The sequence below is a fragment of the Capricornis sumatraensis genome, chromosome 3, assembly GCF_032405125.1.
Source record: "Capricornis sumatraensis isolate serow.1 chromosome 3, serow.2, whole genome shotgun sequence".
NCBI lineage: Eukaryota > Metazoa > Chordata > Mammalia > Artiodactyla > Bovidae > Capricornis > Capricornis sumatraensis.
Genome location: NC_091071.1, coordinates 4438785 through 4460340, shown reverse-complemented (window position 1 = coordinate 4460340; position 21556 = coordinate 4438785). Strand labels below are relative to the sequence as shown.

At 57.0% G+C, this 21556-nt stretch overlaps 2 protein-coding genes across 3 annotated transcripts in view; one reads left to right on the top strand and one right to left on the bottom strand.

Annotated features, from left to right (window-relative positions):
• The window catches only part of BAIAP2L1 (BAR/IMD domain containing adaptor protein 2 like 1), a 76530-nt gene extending 61904 nt beyond the window's left edge, over window positions 1-14626 (top strand). Inside the window, exons 10-15 of one of the 2 annotated variants that reach the window (XM_068968092.1) lie at window positions 1303-1314; window positions 2342-2540; window positions 3266-3343; window positions 4692-4872; window positions 12534-12571; window positions 13101-14626. In XM_068968092.1, the coding sequence (XP_068824193.1) occupies window positions 1303-1314; window positions 2342-2540; window positions 3266-3343; window positions 4692-4872; window positions 12534-12571; window positions 13101-13176 (584 nt within the window). In that variant the 3' untranslated portion in view covers window positions 13177-14626. Of the gene's footprint in view, window positions 1-1302; window positions 1315-2332; window positions 2541-3265; window positions 3344-4691; window positions 4873-12533; window positions 12572-13100 lie in introns of both variants that reach the window. The other variant, XM_068968091.1, reaches the window with a different exon arrangement.
• Window positions 14627-14782: 156 nt separating this feature from the next.
• On the bottom strand, window positions 14783-21556 carry BRI3 (brain protein I3). The gene is made up of 3 exons (XM_068969098.1): window positions 21418-21556; window positions 20819-20921; window positions 14783-15166 (listed from the first exon to the last, which is right to left on the bottom strand). Exons 1-3 carry the CDS (start codon window positions 21554-21556, stop codon window positions 15034-15036), a joined length of 375 nt encoding a protein of 124 aa, XP_068825199.1. The 3' UTR covers window positions 14783-15033.

Below are 21556 nucleotides of genomic sequence, written 5' to 3'. Positions count from 1 at the left end.
ATTGTGTGGATCACAATAAACTGTGGAAAATTCTGAAAGAGATGGGAATACCAGACCACCTGACCTGCCTCTTGAGAAACCTATATGCAGGTCAGGAAGCAACAGTTAGAACTGGACATAGAACAACAGACTGATTCCAAATAGGAAAAGGAGTATGTCAAGGCTGTATATTGTCACCCTGCTTATTTAACTTCTATGCAGAGTACATCATGAGAAACGCTGGGCTGGAAGAAGCACAGGCTGGAATCAAGATTGCCGGGAGAAATATCAATAACTCAGATATGTGGATGACACCACCCTTACGGCAGAAAGTGAAGAGGAACCTTCAAAAGCCTCTTGATGAAAGTGAAAGAGGAGAGTGAAAAAGTTGGCTTAAAGCTCAACATTCAGAAAACGAAGATCATGGTATCAGGTCCCATCACTTCATGGCAAATAGATGGGGAAACAGTGTCAGACTTTATTTTGGGGGCTCTAAAATCACTGCAGTTGGTGATTGCAGCCATGAAATTAAAAGACGCTTACTCCTTGGAAGGAAAGTTATGACCAACCTAGATAGCATATTCAAAAAGAGACATTACTTTGCCAACAAAGGTCCGTCTAGTCAAGGCTATGGTTTTTCCTGTGGTCATGTATGGATGTGAGAGTTGGACTGTGGAGAAAGCTGAATGCCAAAGAATTGATGCTTTTGAACTGTGGTGTTGGCGAAGACTCTTGAGAGTCCCTTGGACTGCAAGGAGATCCAACCAGTCCATTCTGAAGGAGATCAGCCCTGGGATTTCATTAGAAGGACTGATGCTGAAGCTGAAACTCCAGTACTTTGGCCACCTCATGCGAAGAGTTGACTCATTGGAAAAGACTCTGATGCTGGGTGGGATTGGGGGCAGGAGGAGAAGGGGCGACAGAGGATGAGATGGCTGGATGGCATCACGGGCTCAATGGACGTGAGTTCGTTTGGACTCCGGGAATTGGTGATGGACAGGGAGGCCTGGCGTGCTGCAATTCATGGGGTTGCAAAGAGTCGGACACGACTGAGCAACTGAACTGACTGAACAAAGCATCCATGCTTTCTGGAAACTTCAGTTTCAACTGTTAACGTTTCTTAACCCAGCTGACATGCTCTGAATAAATCAGGAACACATCTTATCTGCAGGCATTTCTGATGGCTTCAGCCAGGCTCCACTCTTGCCTGCAGAACCTTTGGTGTCCAGGACCTCAAGACTGTGGTGGCACTGGGCGTGTGAGGGTCTCACAGGCCCTTTGGGGGAGAAGGTCATGGCAGTCACACAGGGCTCTGCTAGCGAGTGTCCACAGGCTGTCCAGTGCGTGCAGCTGTTGGGGAAGAGATGAGACTTTCAGAACGTCAGCTGCAAAGATGACACTGTAGTCACTCAGCTTTGAGTTGTGTATATCTAACACAAGGTGAAAGCATACAGCACTGTGTGCGGCCTGGTCACTCACATGATTTTTTGGTTCTTGTTGGAAAAGTTAAATGAAAATCACTGGATTCGGTGCAACCTTGATAATTAGAGTAGACGGCATGTCAAGCAGAGAACAGTAGTGTCAAAAATTTCTGAGGACGATGCAGAAAGAGATTCTGCAGTTTTATAGTAAATAGTAGGCTAGTAAAATTTGACTGGAAAAAAAGGTATCTGGAAAAAAACGTTTCCATTCCATTTTTTTTGTGGGCGTTGGGGTGGGCTGGTAAAGACCAGCCCGCGTTTGAGCTGAGACCTGACAGCGCAGCAAAGGCTGTGAAGTCAGGCCGCCCGTATCGGGCTCATCTGGTTCCCAGCTCTGCCTGGGCGCCAAGGGCGGGGTTGGTACGTGGGGTGAGGGGGGCGAGGTCAGCACATCCTGCCCCACTCGCAGGTGAGCGGCCACACTGTCCCCAGTGTCCTCCTCTCTTGTGGCACAGGCCCTGGGCAGTTTGGTCTGACTGAGCTGGTGCCTGACAGCGCTTCCGCGAGCTGTGGTGGATGAGCGGGGCGGGGAGAGGCGCGGGCCGGGTGGCGTGGAGCACTGGCCTCTATGGGCCGTCCCGAGGGACTCCATGCAGGTGAGGCTGGGCCACGCGGCTTTATCCTCTTGGTCTGAAGAGCCTTCGGCCACAGGGCTCCTCCTCCGAGAGGCCTCGGGCCAGGCTTAGGCTCCGTCCCTGTCTGTTGCTGTCTGTCCAGCCACAGGTGGAAGTGCGGGGATAGAACCAATTGGCATCTCAGTGGAATGAGTGTGCCGGTGATAAGGGGTGGCCGGGTCTCTGGGGTCGGCGCCTTTGAACTCGCCCAGTCATCCTTCTTGGAAAAGTCATCGCTGCCCTGCTCGCTTCCGACAGGTTCTTCAGTTGACCCCAATTTGCCTCGATCGGTTTCCGTGGCCTCTGGACTGAACATGGTGAAAAAGCAGAAAGTGAAAACCATCTTTCCGCACACGGCCGGCACTAACCAGACCTTGCTCGGCTTCGCGCAGGGAGACGTCATCACGCTGCTCATCTCCGAGGAGAAGGACGGCTGGCTATACGGGGAGCACGACAGCACCAAAATGTGGGTCCCGGGCTGGGTTGTCCACACCCCGAGGGCTCCCGTCGAGGCTGTCCTTGAGGGGCAGATGAGCGCCTCTGCCCCAGCGAGGTCACACTTTAGTGACAGTTCTAGCCTAGTTAGCTGCCATTAGTCTATCCGCATTGTTCCCAAGCTGTTTTCTGTATGTGTGTGCATATAGAGATAAGTTTTTAAAAAATTTTGGCCACACTGCATGGCACATGGGATCTTAGTTCCCCAACCAGGACCTGAGCCTCTACCCCCTGCACTGAAGCATGGAGTCTTGGCCACCGGGCCACCAGGGAAGTCCTATAAATTGGATGCACCAATAGGAGTCACCTCTGAAAGTAAAGGCACTCGTTTGTATGTGACTTCAGATTTCTCAGGATAACGCTCTATGTGAGATCTGGCATGTGAGTAGTGTGAATGCCAGTGTCCTCATTCCAACTGTGTGTGCACAAGCCTTCCTAGAAGGTTAAATTGAGTTTCTGTGTAGATTATTCAGGTACTAAGTTTAAGCCAAAATGGAAACAAAAGACACAAAGGGGATCCAAATAGAAATGACGTGTATGTAAGACGCCTCTGATGGGACGGAATGCAAGTGGCCCAGCCGACCCCCCCACCCCTAGCCCCGAGCAGTCCCCAGGCCGTTCCAGACATGTCTGTGGCCTGCGTGTCCGCCACCAGCACCCCAGCAAGGTTGTATTCCCCCCGCTTTCCGCCTGCAGGAGGGGCTGGTTCCCATCATCCTACACGAAGCTGCTGGAGGAGAACGAGGAGGAAGCCGCAAGCGAGCTGGCGCCAAGGTAGGAGCGCCTGCGGCTTGGCCAGCAGGGCCTGCGGGACCCCGGGTCCCCATGCGCATGTGGGTGGATCTGGACGAGCGTCAGAGCCCGCGGTGACACCACGGCCGGGCTGGCAGATGCTGCTCCACGTCTGTTCCTTCCCAATTGCCTGTGGTCCTGGCGCTATACCCTCTGCTGGGAAGAGACGCCCTCTTCCTGGCCCGCGGCCCCTCCCAGTCCCGCTGCCCCACAGTGAAGTCCCAGGCCACGCACCCCGCCTGTCTGCACTGGTGAACACATGCCCTGGAGCATTCTCCCACGCTTGCCCTCTTCTTTCTTTCCCTCGCCAGCCACCCATCTTCAGTCCCCTCTCAGGCCTTTCCTCCGCCCTCTGCTCAGACACAGGGTCCTCGAGACCTGCCCTTGTCCTTTTTCCTTCTCGTGCTCCCTGAGCCACCGTGTCTGCTCCTGTAGCTCGAGTCACATTGAGGGGCTTCACTCAGCGCCTCTGTGTCCCACCCAGGAATGACTGGCACTGCCGCTCAGGAGCTGGCTGCTTGCACTGACCAGGTCATTTCTTTCTCACACAGCCGTGCCGGGTGGGGTCCTGGTTGAAAATTGAGGAAACGGGCACAGGGAGCCAGAAGTGATGGAGCCAGGACGAGACTAATGTAGGCAGGTCTCTGCCAGCCAAAACGGGAAGACCTCTGTGTGGGTTAGCTGGCTGTCCCACGGGTCCTCAGAAACACGTCCCAACGGAACATGGCATCACCTTGACCACAAACCGCCTCGGCCACGGTGTCTGCCATGTCAGAACAACCACCCGACCCATCCTGCTGTCCCCGGGACCGCAGACACTGCCCCAAGTCCTTCCATGACCCTTGCTCACGGCCAGCTGTGTCTTTGTCCCTTGTAACATAGCTCGGCTGCCATTGGCCAAGAAACAAGACTGAGTGTCTTTAGGGTGTTGAAACTCTGGAGTGCTTTCGCTGTATTTTCTCCTTAAACTGGATCAAGAGTCAGCCCCTAATGGAGCTAGTTTTCTCTCCTTTTGTCAAGTCTTTTAAAGAATTTCTTTTGAGTGTACATGTGCAAGCCAGCAGAAACACTGGCACTCCAGGACTGTTGCCTGGGAAATCCCTTGCACAGAGGAGTCTGGCAGGTTACAGTCCACGGGGTCACACACAGTGGAACGCGACTTCGCGACTAAACAGTCAGTCAAGAAGCACTGCAGTGCTGTGTGTGCTCATCTCCTCCCGCCCCGCCGCTTGGCTCTCTAATCCACGCGGTTCCTGCGGGAGGAGACGCAGGATGCCTGGGGTGCAGGGGCAGGTCTCCTCTAACCCGTGTCCTGCCTGCCCGTCGCTAGCTTGGCGCCTGTCCGCAGCGTGAGTACCACGAACTTGGCAGAGAAGAGCACCGTCGTGATCCCCCCGCCGGACTACCTGGAGTGTCTGTCCATGGGAGCAGCCACCGCTGAGAAAGGAGACATCTCCCAGAAGGCTTCTAACCATAACGCCCCAGCGCCCAAACCAGAAAGCACACCTCCTGTGAGTAGGGCCCTGATCTGCCGGGCGGGTTCTGGGGTGCAGGGCCCCTTTCCCTCTGAGCAGGAAGGGGGTGACCCTCGGGCGGGGCACGCACTTGCTCCCAGGACCTGCAGATTCCGTCTGTCACGCAGCCTTTCAGCCACCTTAACTTCTGTGGTCCTTTTTGTTTTTATTTCATCTGTAAATGATGGCTGGCACCCATGAGGTCCATCATTTCCCAGACTGTGTCTGGTTTCAAGCTCTCCCTTTTTTTGATCATGTCTGCCATCCTTTCGTCCGGTAATCACCTTTCTCTGCACTTTCTTCAGTTTTCATATTGTTTTCTGGAGGAAGACTGAAGGCCCACAGTAGTGATCTAATCACCACACCTTCAGGAACTGTGCTGTGTAAGCCTGGGACTGGGACAGAGGCCGTGAGGCACTCCATCGTCCCAGAGACAGTGACTTTGTCTTCGAGCCAGGCCCGGTGGGCTCTGGAGGAGCCGAGATAAACAGCCCGGCTCTGGCTCTGCTGGAGCTTAGGCTCTAGTGATAAGATAAGCAGCAGACAGTGAGAGACAAAAATGTCAGAGCTGGGAGCTCCGTGAGGGAATGGAGCCAGGTGCCATGAGGACAGGGGGTGTGGTGACAACTTGGATGGAGGTCAGGGGTCAGTTTTCCTGGGATGCTAACTCAGTGATGAGGTGGGCTGTGTCCACAGCTGTGGAAGCATCTGGAAGGCAGAGGCGGCCCGGTGCCCCCACTGGCCCCGCCAAAAGCTCTGGGGTGATCCCTGGGGAGCGCTGCCTGCTGAGGCCACCTCCGCAGCCAGAGCCGTCGTCCTGAGGCGGGTGCGACCCTCAAGAGCAGGAGCCAAGGGAGGCGCCTCCCAGACGGGAAGAGCCAGAAGTTTACAGCTCCTGGCGGGGTGTACTCGGCAGGAGTCTAGAGGGGGTTCTTGTCCTCTTTCCCACCACATAGATTATACAGCAGAGAAGGCGGAGAGGATGGAGGAAAAGGGGGTGACTGAGAAGGAAGGGGCTGGCCTGCCAGGAGCAGGGACGCGGGTCCCCTGTGCCAGAGGGCAGCCTGGGGAGGGGGTGGTGGCCGACATCTGCTATCTCAGCACCACGGGAAAGGTCGCCCTCAGGGCGGGCAGAGTGGCGCTGAGCAGGTTTGAAAGAAGAACCTGTGCCGTAGCTGTTCTCAGAGGGAGACGGTGAGCGTGCTCCGGAGACGAGGGCACATAGGCGGTTGGTGCTGCAATAAGCCCGGGCCGCTGCGCCTGCTGCTGCTTCGTCGTGGGTTTGGTCTTTCTGTGGTGCTTGCGGCAGCCAGGCACCCCACGGGGTGCCACCACCCCCAGGGGCCTCTGTTCGCCTCTGAGCGGTGCCAGGCGGAGTCGGTTACAGGGAATGAGGCTCTGAAAGATGGGCCCTGGGTACGGGGGGACTATGCCTGCCTCCTCGCAGGCTGCAGTGCGGGTGTGGGTCTGGAAACGCCATTTTAGAATCTCATTCAGAAACATCTTTGGCGTCTCTCCCTAGATAAGCACACTGCGCGACCCCTTGTTTCCACTGTTATCACTGCAAATCACTCCAGCTTTCTAACTCCAGAAATTACTTTCAGGATAGGGAGCGTTCCCATTTTGTTGGTGAGAGATGTCAAAACTGGAGACGCTGCTTGAAAGGGCAGATCAGAAATGCTATTTCATTAAAGGGCCTGGTATATTTTAAAACAATACTCAAAACTATTTGGAAATGATCTTAAGGCACTTCTAAAAGCATAAAAATTCCTTTTGCTAAAAAAAAAAAAATCACCTTACAGTTTGCATGTCACAAAACTCAGGATCCAGGCGCACAGGCGTGGGCTGCTGGTCTGCAGTGTCTTCTTCTACATTTGTCAGCTTTTTTTATGGGAAAATTCACACACACGCGGAAGTGGAAAGAAGAATCTACTGATTTGTTCCCCCAGATATATATATAATTCATTTATAATTCTTGTTTCATCTCCTCCCTACACATTCCCAGATCAGCAAAGCCAATTCCAGACTTCGTATTATTTCATCTGTAAATATGTTAAAGGTCCTCTTTTCTCACAAAATCAACTATCGTATCGTTTAAAATTGACATTAACTCCTGATATCATCACCTGGTCACTTCAAATTTTTGATTGTCTCATTCTGATTGTCTCTTGATGGTATTGTTGTTTGAATCTGGGCCCAGGCCAGCTCCCCACACCATCGCTGGTGACCTGGCCAAGTCCCATGACTCGTCTTTCGTACCTAGAGATCTCCCCCAACTCTCTTCCTGTGTCATCTCTATGTAGAAAACCCAGTTACTAGTGCTAGAGGGTGTCCCCAGTCTGGATTTTGCTGGTTACGTCCACATGGTGTCCTTTATTGAGTTCCCCTTTGTCCCTTATTTCCAGCCTGGAGTCAGAATCTGCCATTGTTTGTTGGCCGGTTTTGTGTGGTGGGAGCATTTCATGTGTGGTGGGGGCCAGTCCGCCTGCGGGCCAGTCTGGTGGCTTCCTTCCGTGATGACGACCATTGACAGTGATGACCCCCAACTCTGTGACTTGATAACGGCTGCACAGCCAGACCTCAGGTGGAACGGGCTAGCTTCCAGACCATCTCAATAAAGAAAGTCACATGACTTTCTGGTTCCCAGTGCATGTAAGAGTTATGTTTACATACACTGCAGTCTATTGGGTGTGCGATAGCATTGTGTCTAAAAAAGCAATGTAGATATCTTAATTTAAAAATACCTTATTGATAAAAAATGCCAATTAGCTGAGTGTTCAGTGAATCGTAGTAGTGACACTGAAGACCACTAATCAGTGATCACTATGACTATGATAACCTGAAATATTGCAATGTGTGACACAGAGACATGAATTGAGCAAATGCCATTGGAAAAATGATGCCAACAGACTTGCCACAAGCCTTCCATTTGTAAGGAGGGAAAAAAAAAAAAACAGTATCTGTGAAGCACAGTCAAGTGCAATAAAATGAGGTCTGCCTGTATACTGCCTTTTAAGGTAAAAGAATCTTGCCCTAAAATCATAGCTAACACTGGAATTATAAATGAAAACACATTTTAGCTAACAGCACTGAATTCAGAAAACATGTTTTAACTTTCAGTGTTTTTACCCCGTGGATGAAGCTCAATGAAGAAGGCATCGGTGTGGTTCTCACCACACTGAATGGATAGAGTAAAAAAAATCCTGGCTTTAGATGTCGGCACAGTCCGCGATGATATTCGTTATTAAGCATTTGGCAGTTTAAATGTTCTCTAACTTTATTTTTACACCTCCCTGTTGGCTGGATCATAACAGACTGTCAGGCCCAGGAGGCTGTCTTGAAAAGCACGAGGACCAGCTGGGGAGCCTTGTACACTGCGCCCACCTTTTTATTCCTTCACTTCCTTGAGCAGCAGAGCCTTAAGCACGTCTCTCTCCCGAGGCCCAGGGTGGCCTGTGGCCGCCTCCCACCGTGGCAGGTCCTCGTGGAAGCTGCTGCCCTCCCACCACGACCGGGTGTGCAGCCTAAGCTCACCCCCTGGGCTCCCGTCTGTGCAGTCCTGGCGGCCCCCAGGCAGAAGCCCGCTCCCCGCCGTGTCCTGGCGCCCTCGAGTCAGTAACTTAAGGTCTCCCAACAAAGCCTGAAACCCAATGGCTTCACTGGTGAATCCTGTGAAATGTTTAAAGAAGAATGAATGCCAGACCTGCTCCAACTGTCCTTGCAGGTGAAGAGGAGAGAACTCCTAACTCATTGTGTGAGGCCAGCGCAGCCCTGGCACTCGGGTCAGGCCCCCTTATTTCTGTCTCACAGGCCGGAAGGCCTTTTTCAATCTTTGATTTTATTATGATTAGTGGCCTTTAATTTTTGATTTCTTGGAAGAACATTTAACAGCCCTACCTATCTAATGAAAATGCCCTCCTTGTGTGAGTTCCCACGGTGATTAGTCGTTGCTGGTTTTGCAAATGTCAGAGTAATGAGTGTTGATGAACACTTTCCCTCATGATAAGGGAAACCTTCCATGAAAAGGGAACAGGCATAGAGTTGATACCTACAGCGAGGTCGCAGTGACGTTAGCAGCGAACATTTCCATGGCATCAGACTCCGCTGACTGACTGAAACCTTTGGTAAACACGCTCACCTGGCGCACGAAGAGGGCCTGCAGGTCCCGCCGGCCTCGTCCAGGGCGCATTCCCTGACGAGCCGATTACAGTCCAGGCCTGCACCAGGCTCCAGGGAGACAAAACCGACCTGGGAGTCCAGTCCAGGGAGTGGTGATGAAGGGGCCGTGGAGGAAGTGTGGGGGCAGGAGGCGGGAGCGCTCCAGCTCCAGGGTGGGGCATCCAAAGTGGCTTCCTAGGGGCAAGCACATGAGCTGAGTCCTGGAGGAAGAGCTCTGAGGAAAGCCAAGGCCTTGCAGGCGGCAGCACAGGCTCTGGTGACTGGGTGGCGGCTGATTCCTATTCCATTTCCATCGCTTCGTCTCGGGAAGTAATGTTTCACGATCCTCTGCAAACTGCCGGAGATGAATCTGCACCTCTGTCACAGCCTTGGACACCGCTGCCTCTGCCCGCCCTGTCCTGTCTGAGACGAGCTCCTGCATCTCATCGGTACCAGGTCAAAGCAGCAGTCAAGCTGCAGGGCGGACAGGTAACCGGTGCTGCCCCCAGGAGAGCCCCTCGGGGCAGCTGCAGACGCCTGTTTTTCACTGGGTCCTGGTGGCCTCTTGCAAAGACAGGAGGCACAGAGTTGAGACATCTGTGAGTCAGTAAACCACCCAGAGAGTTGATGGGTCAGACAGAAATGTTCCAGAACCAGGCGGGTCAGACAGAAATGTTCCAGAACCAGGCAGGCCAGCAGAATGGCCACTGGACACGGGGGCTGCTGAGCACTTGAGAAGTGGAGAATACAAAGAAGGAACCGAGGCTTGGATTTTAAATTCGTGTTTTAATTAGTCACATGGCGAGCAACCGCCATATGGGACCGCCAGGTAGAGCTCACCTGAAAGAGAACGAGATTCCATTTAGAAACCGATCTGGAAGGTGATGGTCAAGGAGCAGGTCCCACGACAGGCCCGTCCAGGAGCCCTGAGGGCCGGAGCCTCAGCCCTGGGATTCCGTATCTCAGAGGTTCTCACGCCTGGCGGGGCTGGTAATTCCTCTTCCTTAAGCTGTTTACAGCAGCTGATAACGCTGCAGAAAACCAGGTTCTATTTCAGCCAAACACGGGGGTCCAGGGAAGCTGGCACAGCAGCTCGATGCGGGTATGTGTAGATTTTGCATTCACACAACCACCGAGCACTGTCAGTTACCGCAGTTTTGTTTGAACACCGGAATGCTTAGGGTACCCCTGGGGGCTGCCTCCCAGCGGCTGTGTCCTGGCTGCTGTGAACACTGGGGTGTGTGCAGCTCTTTGAATTACATTCTTATCTGGACATATGCTCAGGGGTGCAATTGCTGGGTCAGAGGGCAAGTCTGTTTTCAGTTTTTAAGGACCCTCCACACTGTTCTCCACAGTGACTACACCATTTTACATCCCCGCCAACAGTGGAGGTAGGCTCCCCTTTCCTCACACCCTCGCCAGCGTTTGTCATTTGTAGGCATTTTGACAATGACTGTTGTAGCCGGCTGGAGGGTGGCACCTCGTCACAGCTTGGATTTGCGTTTCTCTAGTAATTAGTGATGTTGAGCACCTTTCCATGTGCGTGTTGGCCATCTGTGTGTCTTCTCTGGAGAAGTGTCTGTTGGATAAGCCTTCTGTCCTCCTGTGCATTGAGTTGCTTTTGTTATTGCATTGTACAAGCTGGCTGGGTCAGTGGCTCAGACAGTAAAGAAAACACCTGCAATGCAGGAGACCTGGGTTCGATCCCTTGATCAGGAAGATCCCCTGGAGAAGGAAATGGCTACCGACTCCAGTATTCCTGCCCCGAAAATTCCATGGACAGAGAAGCCTGGCAGCCTTTAGCCCATGGGGTCGCGAAGAGTTGGACACGACTGAGCGGTTAACACTTTCACTTGTATGAGCTATTTGTACATTTTGGAAAGCAAGCTTTTGTTGGCAGAATCGTTTGCAAAGACTTTCTCCCAGACCATAGGTTGTCCTTCCGTTTTGTTGATGGTTTCCTTCACTGCAAAAAGCGTGTCAGTTGGACTAGGCCCCGTTTGTTTCGTTTTTGCTTTTCCTTCTATTGCCTTGGGAGACTGAGCTAAGAAAGCAATGCTGCTTTTTATGTGATACCCGATTTTTATGTCAGAGATGCCTTGCCTGACAGCCCTCGTTAGGACAGGGTGCTCCCAGCGCCGGGCGGGTGTCTTGGTGCCCGCGTGCGTGTGTGCTGCTTGTGCCAACTGGAGCAGGCTCGAGGGGGCATGGGACGCGCACCAGGGCCGGTGGCTTCAGGCGCCCTGTTTAGAGTCATTTTCCCCTCCTTCCTCACGGCACGGGCTGTTACTTCCTGCCACTTCCCCACCAGGACTGGACTTGGATGCATCTCCTTCACCGTCTTTGTTTCTCTCGAGTGTCGTGTCCCCAGATGACACAGCTCGTGAGACCCCGACCGAGCTTGGTTCACAGTTCAGTCGAGCTCCAAGGTTTCTGCCTCGAGGGCAGCAGGGGTGCCAACATTCAGCAAGCAGGGCCTTCTCTAAGATGAGGGCACAGAGGGGAGGGGGGACAGTGTCCTGCCCCGGGGACAGGCAGGAGGGGGGTCTCCGCTACCTGCCCTGCGGAGGCCGAGTCCAGGGAGGAAGGCTCAGCAGGAAGGTGGCTTCCCAGGTGGGAGGACACACCCACCACCCGAGCCACAGCCGGGCCTCAGCCTCCCCCAGGTGCCCTGAGCACACGTGGGGCTGCACAGTGGGCATCGGGAAACGGCTGTAGAATCGTAAATGAGCCCTCCATCCCCCGTAACACAGGAACAGCCTACGCCAAGGCCTGCTGAGTGCGCCCTGTGGGGACAGGCCTGGGGTCATGCTGACAAGTGGGGCAGCTGCTCTGGGCTTCCCCCCAAAAGGGAGACAGGGAATCGGGGTGCCAGGGTGACTGCCCTGGCGGCGGGGTTCCCCCTCGGGATGAGGTGGCTGGCCCCGGGTCCAGGCCACGGTGTCCAGAGGCCCAGGCCCGCAGGCACAGGTCTGAAGCAGCCCTGGGCCCCAGTCCCCCTGTGCCTTGAGGGTCTGTACATCCGGCACCACGCAGAGCCGCCCCCAGGGAGCGCCTGTCACACGGCGTGACACTGCCCCCTCCTGGGCGGCCAGCTCCGACAGCGAGCCCGTGCGGCCGCAGCCGGAGCAGAGGTCTGGGGGTTGAGGACACGCCCTCACCTGGCCCCTGGCCACGCCAGGGCTCGGGCGATGGCAGTTGGCACCAGTCTGTGGGCACCAAAACCAACAAGGGTTCCTTTTGCCTTTCTGCTCCTCACGGCATCCGTCAGGACCAGGCTCCCAGAAGCCACCCTCAACTGCCGGCTCTCACCTAGACCAGGCGAGCAGCAGTGCCCAGCGCCTCCCGTCTGGCCCCAATTCCTCAGGGGGAGTATAGATGTCTCCTGCCCAGTGAATGGAGACGGGGCAGCTCCCTGCGCTGCTTTCAACAGCGCCGAGGGCTTCAGATGCCTGTACCCTCAAGTCTTACTGAACACGTCCTCTTTCTCTTTCCCACAGAACAATGCAAATGGGTTTGCAAAGCCTCCTTTCCTCAGGTAAGTTAACTTCCTCCCCAAGGGCGTCTCCCCCCAGCTCAGCCCAGGAGGCCTGGGCTCCTGACCTTAGTTCCCGACGAGGGACTGAACTTGGGCCCTTGGCAGTGAAAGTGCTGAGTCCTAACCACCCCGACCGCTAGGGAAGTACCCACCTCTGACAGAGGGGCACCCTCCTCTCTGTGGTCCTGCGTAGGGTGCAGGGGAGGGTCGTGGTGGGAGAGCCTTCCAAGATGGGCTCTCCCTCTGGATCAAGGCAGAAGTCAACCCCATCCAGCGCCCGACCCCCAGCTGCAGAGGAGCCCACAGGCCTGAGGCCTCAGGATCAGTCCGCTCCGAGTCCAAAACAAAACAATTAGTGCTTGTAACAGGTGGTGTGGAGAGAACCATCCCAGAGCGGAACTTTATAATGTACAGGAAACGCCTGAAATTTATAGAAGTGTATGTTACAGAGCAAGGGTAATCACTGGCTGTTTTCAGATCAAATCCCTGTCTTGGAGTATTTCTGCCAACATTTTTTTCTCCCCGGCAGTGGAGAGAACCCCTTTGCTACTGTGAAACTCCGCCCGACAGTGACGAATGACCGCTCAGCACCAATCATCCGATGAGAAGGCGGCCCCAGCATTCTCCTGGTTCCCCGTTGGGCCCCGTTCGGGAACAATAGGTTTGTGTGTGACAGGCACCATCCAGTTGTAAAACTTCACCAGAGGGCGTCTGATTTTACCTGTATTCTACTTGAGCAAATCAGCACATTTTCTAAGTTAACAGAGTTGGATTTCACATTTCTTTAAGATAAATCATAGTTTAGTTACAACTCAATCATTTAAGTTTTTTCCTATTCTGTTCAAAAATGGTAAATTTGGTTCCAATCCTTATTGTATCACTTTTTAATATTCTGATTATTTTTTAATAGCAAGAGTAAAGGATAGTGGATGCTTTTGTGACTGGCTTTCTGCACCCAAATGCAAATGAGATCAGTTTTGTAAAGCATGTGTTCTTAAATAGCACTGTGTTCAAAGAAAATACTATATAAATTTGCATCCTAGCATGCAAATAATCTTAAGCAATATAAATTATGAGGATATTGTATAACACTTAATTCTTTTAACTTAACTTTAAAATTTCTGTTTACTATAGCCCTAGCCAAGATGAAGCATCCCACAGGTTCTCGCGATTTAGACAGCTCTAGAGCCCTGAGGATCTGCCTGGCTCTATCACAGTCGGGGTCTTAGTACTTTGAGTAGTTCTCAGAGGGACTGAGCTTGGTACTGAGTTACCTAACTAGAATGACCTAAGGAAACCCGCCAGGCTGTGCCTCACAGGGGCCTGGTTCACAGGGTGGCACCTGCCTCGGGAGACTCCACAGGCAGGAACCAGGCACCTCTCGCTAACCTAGATGACCAAAATTACCTCCAGCACTGTTTACTCTGAAACCTCTCGGGGTGCAAGTTTCCTTTTCAGTCAGGCCAGCAGCCCGATAAGCCGGCCGGGGGTAGCATTTTCAGCCCCCACCCCGCGCGCTGGGCCCCGGCAGGCAGTCACAGCAGCGCTGGGCCATCTGTGCGGTCAGGCCGGTGCCATCTGGAGGAGGGGATGAGGGACGAAGACACACCCAGGCCGGGCACCAAGGGCTCTCGCTCCTGATGACAGCTTTTGGCTCTGCCGTGATGTCGTTCCTAAGCGCAGGAACGACTGAGCGCAGGTGGACAGCATGAGGCATGGTGCTCCCGAGGCCGGTCCTGTCCTCCTGGCTGGCAGGCCATGCAGACGCCCCCTCGGGGCAGCTGTCCAGCAGCAGCTGCCGCGTCCGCCAGTCAAGACGCTCAGGTCTGTTACAGGCCCAGCTCCTCTTCCTTCACGGGACCATTTCCTTCCCACCGTGGAGGCAGGGAGGCATGGCGGGCAGGCTCTGGAGACTCGTGAGTCAGGGGAAGGGGCGGGGGTCCCCAGGCCGCGCACACCCCCCTGCTCACAGGACAGAAGCCAGGCCGTGGGTCCTGGGCATGGGCTGCATGCCCTGCAGATGTCAAGGTATCAGGCTTCACTGTAAGAATAAAAACTTGAAAACGAGCACTTCTTTGAGCTGTGTAAGGGAAGGTCACCTGAACTGGATGGTGTTGGGGGTCAGGGCTGGTGAGGCTCTTTTGCGACAGCGTGCACACACTGAATAAGCAGAACCAGGTAAACAATGGTATGGATCTCATTTATTTAAAACAGTGTTTCTCCCCTTTCTCAAATTGAAGACTGCGAAAAATAAAAGCAGCGCTTTATTGAGCGTGGTCACCTGGGAGCGGAGCTGCCCGCGTCCTCACTCCGACCCCTCCCTGTGCCCCTCCTCGCCTGCCCAGTCCACCCGCCTCACTGTACAAAACAGTCCAGAAGCTTCATCAGATAAAGCTATTGTACACGACATTTACATTAGAAAAAGATAGCCGGGTGTGGGAGAGCCAGGTGCGCTCTTCCCTTTAAGTGAAGTTGGCTCCACAGTTGGGGCATCTTCGCTTCCTCAAGGCGAAACAGCAGATGAACCCAAAGGGGAACAGGACGATGGCCAAGAAGATGCCCAGGAAGGTGAATGAGTCCTCCAGGACCCCGACCCTGCAAAGACAAGGGGGTGCACGGTCAGGGTGCGCTGCAGAGAAACACGCGGGGGCGCTGGCCGAGCACTTGGCCACGTGCTCTCTCTCAGCAGCAAATGCTGGTTCCTATAAACACTTACATCACTAAGAACACGAAACCCAAGTCACTTGAAAGTTTTAGACTTACTTTTCCATGCCCTAGAGGGAAATTCCAAAAAAAGTGACAGTTTGGATTGTGTGTGGCTTTTACTGGTGGGAGGAGGGGGCAGCAGGTTTCAGCAAAAGGTTGAAATCACCCAGGTTCACACCGTGTCACTTACCTTGGGAGGTTTAATCTCAAAGCTCCTCTTGGGAAAAAGTCACATTAACCCTCCACGTGCCCAGTGTATGACGCCCGGGACCACAAGGGGCCAGCCCCCAACCACATCCCAAGAGGTCACCGCCCAGGGCCGGGGTCCTTCTCCAAGGCCCCCAAGGCGGGTGGAGCAGGAGCTGCCACACGCCCTGACAGCTGCAGAGACCCCCCGACGCCAGCCCCCACCCCCAGAACTGTTTCCCTCCCGCCCCGGAGCTGCGGGGGGCGGCGCTGTGGGAGAACCAGGACCCACCCCAGCCCACGCCCTCCCCATCTTCGTGAAGCCCTAGTACCTGCAAACGCCAGCTGGAACAGCCTCAAGGAAACACGCACTCTCTCCAGCAGCCCCAGGACGTTGCGGAAAGCCAAAGAGGGTTCTCAGGGAACCCAATTCTCTGCCCTCCCCTGGAGCCCCGCGTTGAGTTCAGGAAAGGTCCGAGCAGCCCGGCAGTGAAGCCGCCCGCGGGCCAGACCCGCCCCAAGGGGAAGCACAGGGCTGGCACCACACCTCTGAGCCCCTGCCTGCCCAGGCCGCACCTGCCCAGCTCCCAGGGCCCGCAGCCCAGGAGGCAGGAGCCCCCGCTGAGAAAGCTCTGGGGCCGCGCTTAGGGGAGTGGGGGGTGCCGCCACCAGGGCCCCATGTGGGCAGGGATGCCCCTCAGGCCACTGGAGCGCAGCTAGGGAGCTGGGGCCCCCTTCGGGCACCTACCCCACCTTCTCTACCTGTGGTTGAACCCGAGTCACAGCAGTTTGTCCGCTTGGTCAAAACATCCAAGGGCGAAGCAGGAGACAAGGGCCCAGGCCTCCTGCTGGGTCAGCCGTACCAGCTGAGACCTTTTGGGAGAGGCCTGCCCCAGAGTCACTGGGTGCCTCGTGCCCCTCCAGGAACAGGGGGGCCCAATGACAGACACTCCCCGAGCACCCACCCAGCCTGGACGCCCTGTCATCTCACTTAAGGCCCAAACTGCTAAGAGGCAGAGCCTAGAACCCTGTGCGTCCCCTCGGGGGCTCCAGGAACGCTGAGGAGCACGCCAGGCTGGAGAAGCCTAGAGGCGTCCACCTCCCCCCAGGGCACGGGCAGGGCCGGCCCAGCCGTTCCACACAGACAGCCCCTCTGGGACATCTCCTGGCCTCTGGAGTCAAGGGTCAAACAGCAGCAGCCCCACCCCATCAACTCCCCACCCAGACCCAGACCCAGTCTACACGGCACAGGGGGAGGGGGCAGGCTCTCATCGGGCCTTCTGCAGCCTGAGGGCAGACACGGAGGCCCCCGACAGCCCGCCCTGTGCCCTGCACGCCTCAGCCAGCAGACCTGCGGCATATTCTGTGCCGATCCTTCCCTCTCTCCAGCTGGAGCACAGGGCAGCCCTTCCCACGCCCTTGGTGGGAGTCCGGGTTTGATGGGACAACTCCCTCTCACCCCCCCGGGGGGGCCAGGCCACCCCGAGTCTCTGGGGAAGAACAGGGCCGCTCCCCTCAGGCAAGGAGGGAGGCTCTGCTCACACCCGCCCCCGCCACCCCAGGGACCAGGAGCCTCCGAGCCTCACCTGCACCCTAAGCCTGCACCTGAGCTACAGCCTCAAACATCAAAGGCTCTGAAAGCGGGACTTTTTAATAAAGTTGGTAGCAAACTCAGCTCGCAGCCACTGTGACCTCAACTACCGTGTGGCCGTTTACAGTCTTAACGTGTCCACTTCACAGGAACGCGTGTCCTGCTGCAGAGATGTTCGCTTCTGACGATGGGTGCTGCCTGCCTGGACCGCAGAAGCAGAGTGGGTGTGATTTACTTTTTAAAAACCCAGAATCTTTTAAACTGAGAAACTCAGGCTGGTCTCTAGGCCGATCCTGACACGGCAACAAGCCCCAGGGTACAGACACCCAGTCCCTGCGGACCCCCCGCCCATCCTGCCAGCCCCTCCTGAGCAACCTGGTGTCTCCTCCAAGCCCCTCAGGAGCCCCGATCAGCTCAGCTCTTTACCAACAGCTTCTGAATCCAGACTGAACAAGGCCCCGTCTGTGTTCCTCCACAACGGAGGTGAGAAAGATATGGAAACTGGAGAAATCAGGGAACTAAGCACACGTATCTCGCTGCCTCTGACCTCACGGAGAAGCTGGGCGCTCAGCTGGGTGGGGCTCCCTCCCCAGAAAGCTGGACCAAAACCTGGTGGGGCCGCGAACAGCCCAGACCCAGCCAGGGCCCCTGCTCTCTGAGCCCCCGCCCTCCGAGCCCCGGTGGCAGCAGCAGCACCAGCCAGCCTCCTGGGCAGGGGCCGGAGGACTCTGCCTCCTCCACGAGCCGTGAGCCCGGAGCCAGGTGGGGACAGGGCAGGGTGCCCCAAAGCACCGGGCAGCCCCCTTCAAAGACCAGGTCACATCTCGTCCCCTCAGGACACACATGCCCCACCCGGGGTCCCAGGGCCCCACTCCAAGCAGGCCTCCCCGGGGCAGGTCTCAGGACCTCTGGGGAGGTGGGGAACAGGGGCACCCACAAGGCTCGAGGCCCACAGGGGACTCAGGGAACACCAGGCTCAGTCCAGGACAAGCTGGGCTGGACGCCCCACCAGCTCTACGCACCCCGCCCACTGCAGCCCAGGGCTGGGCTCAGGCTGGGGATGCCCCCTGGGCACGGGAGAATGGGGTGCTGGCCTCCTCACTGCCCTGACTTGCGGGCAGCATCTGCCCCCCCGCAGCTGCCCCCTTCGTGCCTGTCTCAGCTTCCAAGACCCTGGCCACCCTGGAGCCCCCTCACCCCCTGGTCACCCCAGAACCAACACCCAGCAGCACCCAGCAGGACCCTGAGCCAGGACGCACCTCTGGCCTCCATGCCGGGGCCGGTGCCGTCTGCACAGGCCCGCCTCCCGCAGCCCTGCCTCCGCGTCCCGCATCCCGGGACAGGCCCCGCACCAGGGGAGGACCGCCTCAGACAAGGCCGAGGCCTGGGCCAGGAGGTGCCCGGCCCACGGGCCAAGGGTGGTCAGAGGCAGCGTGCGCGTGCTCATCTCCTGCTGCTAAAAACGGGAGATGGGGTCGGGCTACCCACATGGGCTCCGACGGTGGCAGAGAACAAGCGGCACAGGCCTCGCTCGGGGAATCGCAGACGTGTGACTCCCGCAGACACCTGCCGGGCTCCCAGGGCAGACGGGCCAGGCAGGCGGGCTGGGAAGGAAGAAGCACGGTCACAGGACAAGCCGCCTGTCTCCCAATGCACCGCTGTCGCCAGACAGGCCAGCCAGTCCCCAGGGGACCCTCCTCAGCCTCCTCGAGGTGCCGACTCCCCAGACCCGCCAAGGCTCCTTAGACACACCTGGCCCCTGGCCTGCAGCAGCGGAGGGCCCTGCGGCAGGGCGGCACCCCCGCAGAGTAGCCCAGCTGCTGCCCTCTGTCCTCCGACGACATCAGGGCTGAGGAGGACACGCCTCAAAGGCAGCGAGGGGGTCAGGCCCGACCGGGGCCCCGAAACTTGTCCTCAGCACACGCGCTCCCCTCTCGTTGCACCCACTGCCCAGAGGCCGGGAGGACTGCAACCCCGACCTGTTCTGGATGCAGGGCACCCCCCACCCCAGCCTTCACCAGCCCCGAGCCCACGTCCCTTCCCAGAGGAGCCAAGGGACAGGGCCGAGGGCGGGAGCCGGGGTCCCACTCCATGGGAATCACTCCTGTCCTGAGGAGCCTGGGGATCTTGGCCCCCAGGACCCGTTGCTGGTCTCCTTTCCTCCATCCAGGGCCCGGGGCCAGGCAGACCCCGGAGCCTCCACCAGCGTCCCCCTGCCCAGATGGGGCACCGGGCCTGCCGGCAGCTGGCACGACCAGGACGGGAGCCCGGCTCCCAGGAAGGCTGGGCCCCGCTCCGAAACGCTGAAACCCCAGCTGGAGGGCCCCGCGCCAGGGGCCTTCCTCAGACTCCTTGGCTGCCAGCCTAGCGCCCTCCTTCGACTAGGAGATGGCTCGAGACCGCTCATGCCGAAAACAAGCCCCTGGAGTCACCCAGCTGGGCCGCGCACATGGGCCTGGGCACCCAGGACCTGTGTGGAAGCCAAGCGCGGCGGTTCCCTCTCCCCACCCCACTGTGCCACTTCCCCCGGGGGCTCTCTTGGCCAGGACCAGCCTTGACCCTTGCCCTGTCCCGCGGCATGTGACCAACCTCCCGGGCCACGCCTCCCCACTCCAAGCCCATCCATGTGCCTCCAACCGATCGGCTCTGCCACCCACAGGTGCCCGGGGCAGGGAGCGGCTCTGGAGGCAGCCAGTTGTCTCCCTTCCCCCTTCACGTTCACCAAAGGCCAGACTGTCACCAGCTGTGTCAGAAGACACACCTGTTTCAGGTATGCCATTCAGGGTGCCCCGGCCACCGATACCCAGAGGGCTCTCCCCTGCCCACCGCTCCCTCAGCAAGCACGTGGCTGGCTCCAGGGGTCCAGTTCCGCCTCCATTCCTAGGCGCCCTTCTTCCCCGGCCCTCCAGTCCTCCCTGCACAGCTGATGCCCAAGACTCAAACTGTTAACTTCCCTCGGACACTGCTCACGGCCTTCCTGACACACTTTTGAAACTAAGGAAACCAGAGTTTCTCAATTCCATCTCACCAACTCCGACTTCCGCACCCACACCCACACCCCCACCCCCACAGGCTGCCCCCTGGCAGACGGAAAACCCAGTTCTGGCCCAGTCTGCCCTGACTTTCGGAACCTTACATGCACTAGAATCCACTAGAATCCTGAGGGCAGGAAATTTGAGCCCTCAGGACAGCGTCTAGTAGCTACGTCTCAGGCCCTATAAAAACATAAGATTCTGGCGGCTGGACCTTTAAGGACATAAAATACAGCTCCCACCCAAACAAAGAACCTCGGTGTCCCTGTCCTTGCGCAGCTGCCGGCCAGATGTGGATGGAGCGGCCCTTACCCGTCACCCCCAACCCTCCAGCTCCTCCAAGTCACTGGTCACCTGAGTCTGGGCTCTCCGGCCCATCTCTCCAAACAGATCCTTCCCGGGAAAAACAGAACCTCTGGCCACCTTCGAGAAGCAACCGCAGAGCCCAAAACCAAGGATAGCAGGTGATCAGTCCAACTGCTGACATTTCTGAATCCCATCCCCATGGGGCTCAATGACCCAAAAGCACAGCCCCGGGGGGAGAGGGACGGACAGCCAGTCCCCTTTGCCACACGAACCCTGTAGGAACCCAAGGACCACCGGGCGTGCTCTCTCCCACGACGTAGGTCAGCAGCTTGGCCGGAGACTGACCACGTCTCCCCCAGATCCTGCCTCTATGAGGCTCTGAGCGTGTCCTTAGTGGCTTCTGGAGCCCCCAGGCCTGGAACGTACCTGCAGACTGGGCAGCCTCCGACCACAACGATGGAATTGGCAGGGTACCGGGTGACATTCCGACTGTGGATGTTGTAGACCCTGGGGTGGTGGGTAGGTATCCCTGTAGGCAGGAAGACACATGAGAAGAGGGCAGGAAGGAAAGAGGGTCTGAGGTCCACTTCTCCTGCCCTCCCCGCTCCCCACCAAATAAACGCTCGCATCCTTTTCAAAGTGGCGACAGCTGCGTCCACTAAGTGCCCACTATGAGCTTTAATTAAACGTTAACTTGTGGACAGCGTCTCCTTAATAAAGTTAAACCTGCAGAGAGATGGACGTGATTCCTAGGAAGGGCGAACTGGGCGCAAGCGACCCCGCAGATGGGCTCAGGGCGCTCGGGCGGTGCCCAGATTCGGGGGCCCGACCTCCGGTTCCCGGGGCGGCGCCGTCCCCGACCCCCTGCAGGGGCCGGACCCCGGGGTCTCCCCTCGACCGCGCCCCCCGCCGCCGCCGCCACGTCCGGAGAAAAGTTGGTTTCGGGGTTAAAGGTCGCGGTGGAACTCCGCCCGAAGTTCGCTCCCGGGCCCCCGGCCCGCGCCCCGGGCCCAGCCCCGACGCACCTGTGACGAGGTAGGGGTAGGGCGGCGGCGGGGCGGCGGCGATGGCGCCGTAGCCGTGCGGGGCGCACGCGAACTCGCCCTGGCCGGCCTCCAGGTTGTAGGCGGGCGGCCGCTCCTGCAGCAGGGGCTTGTGGTCCAT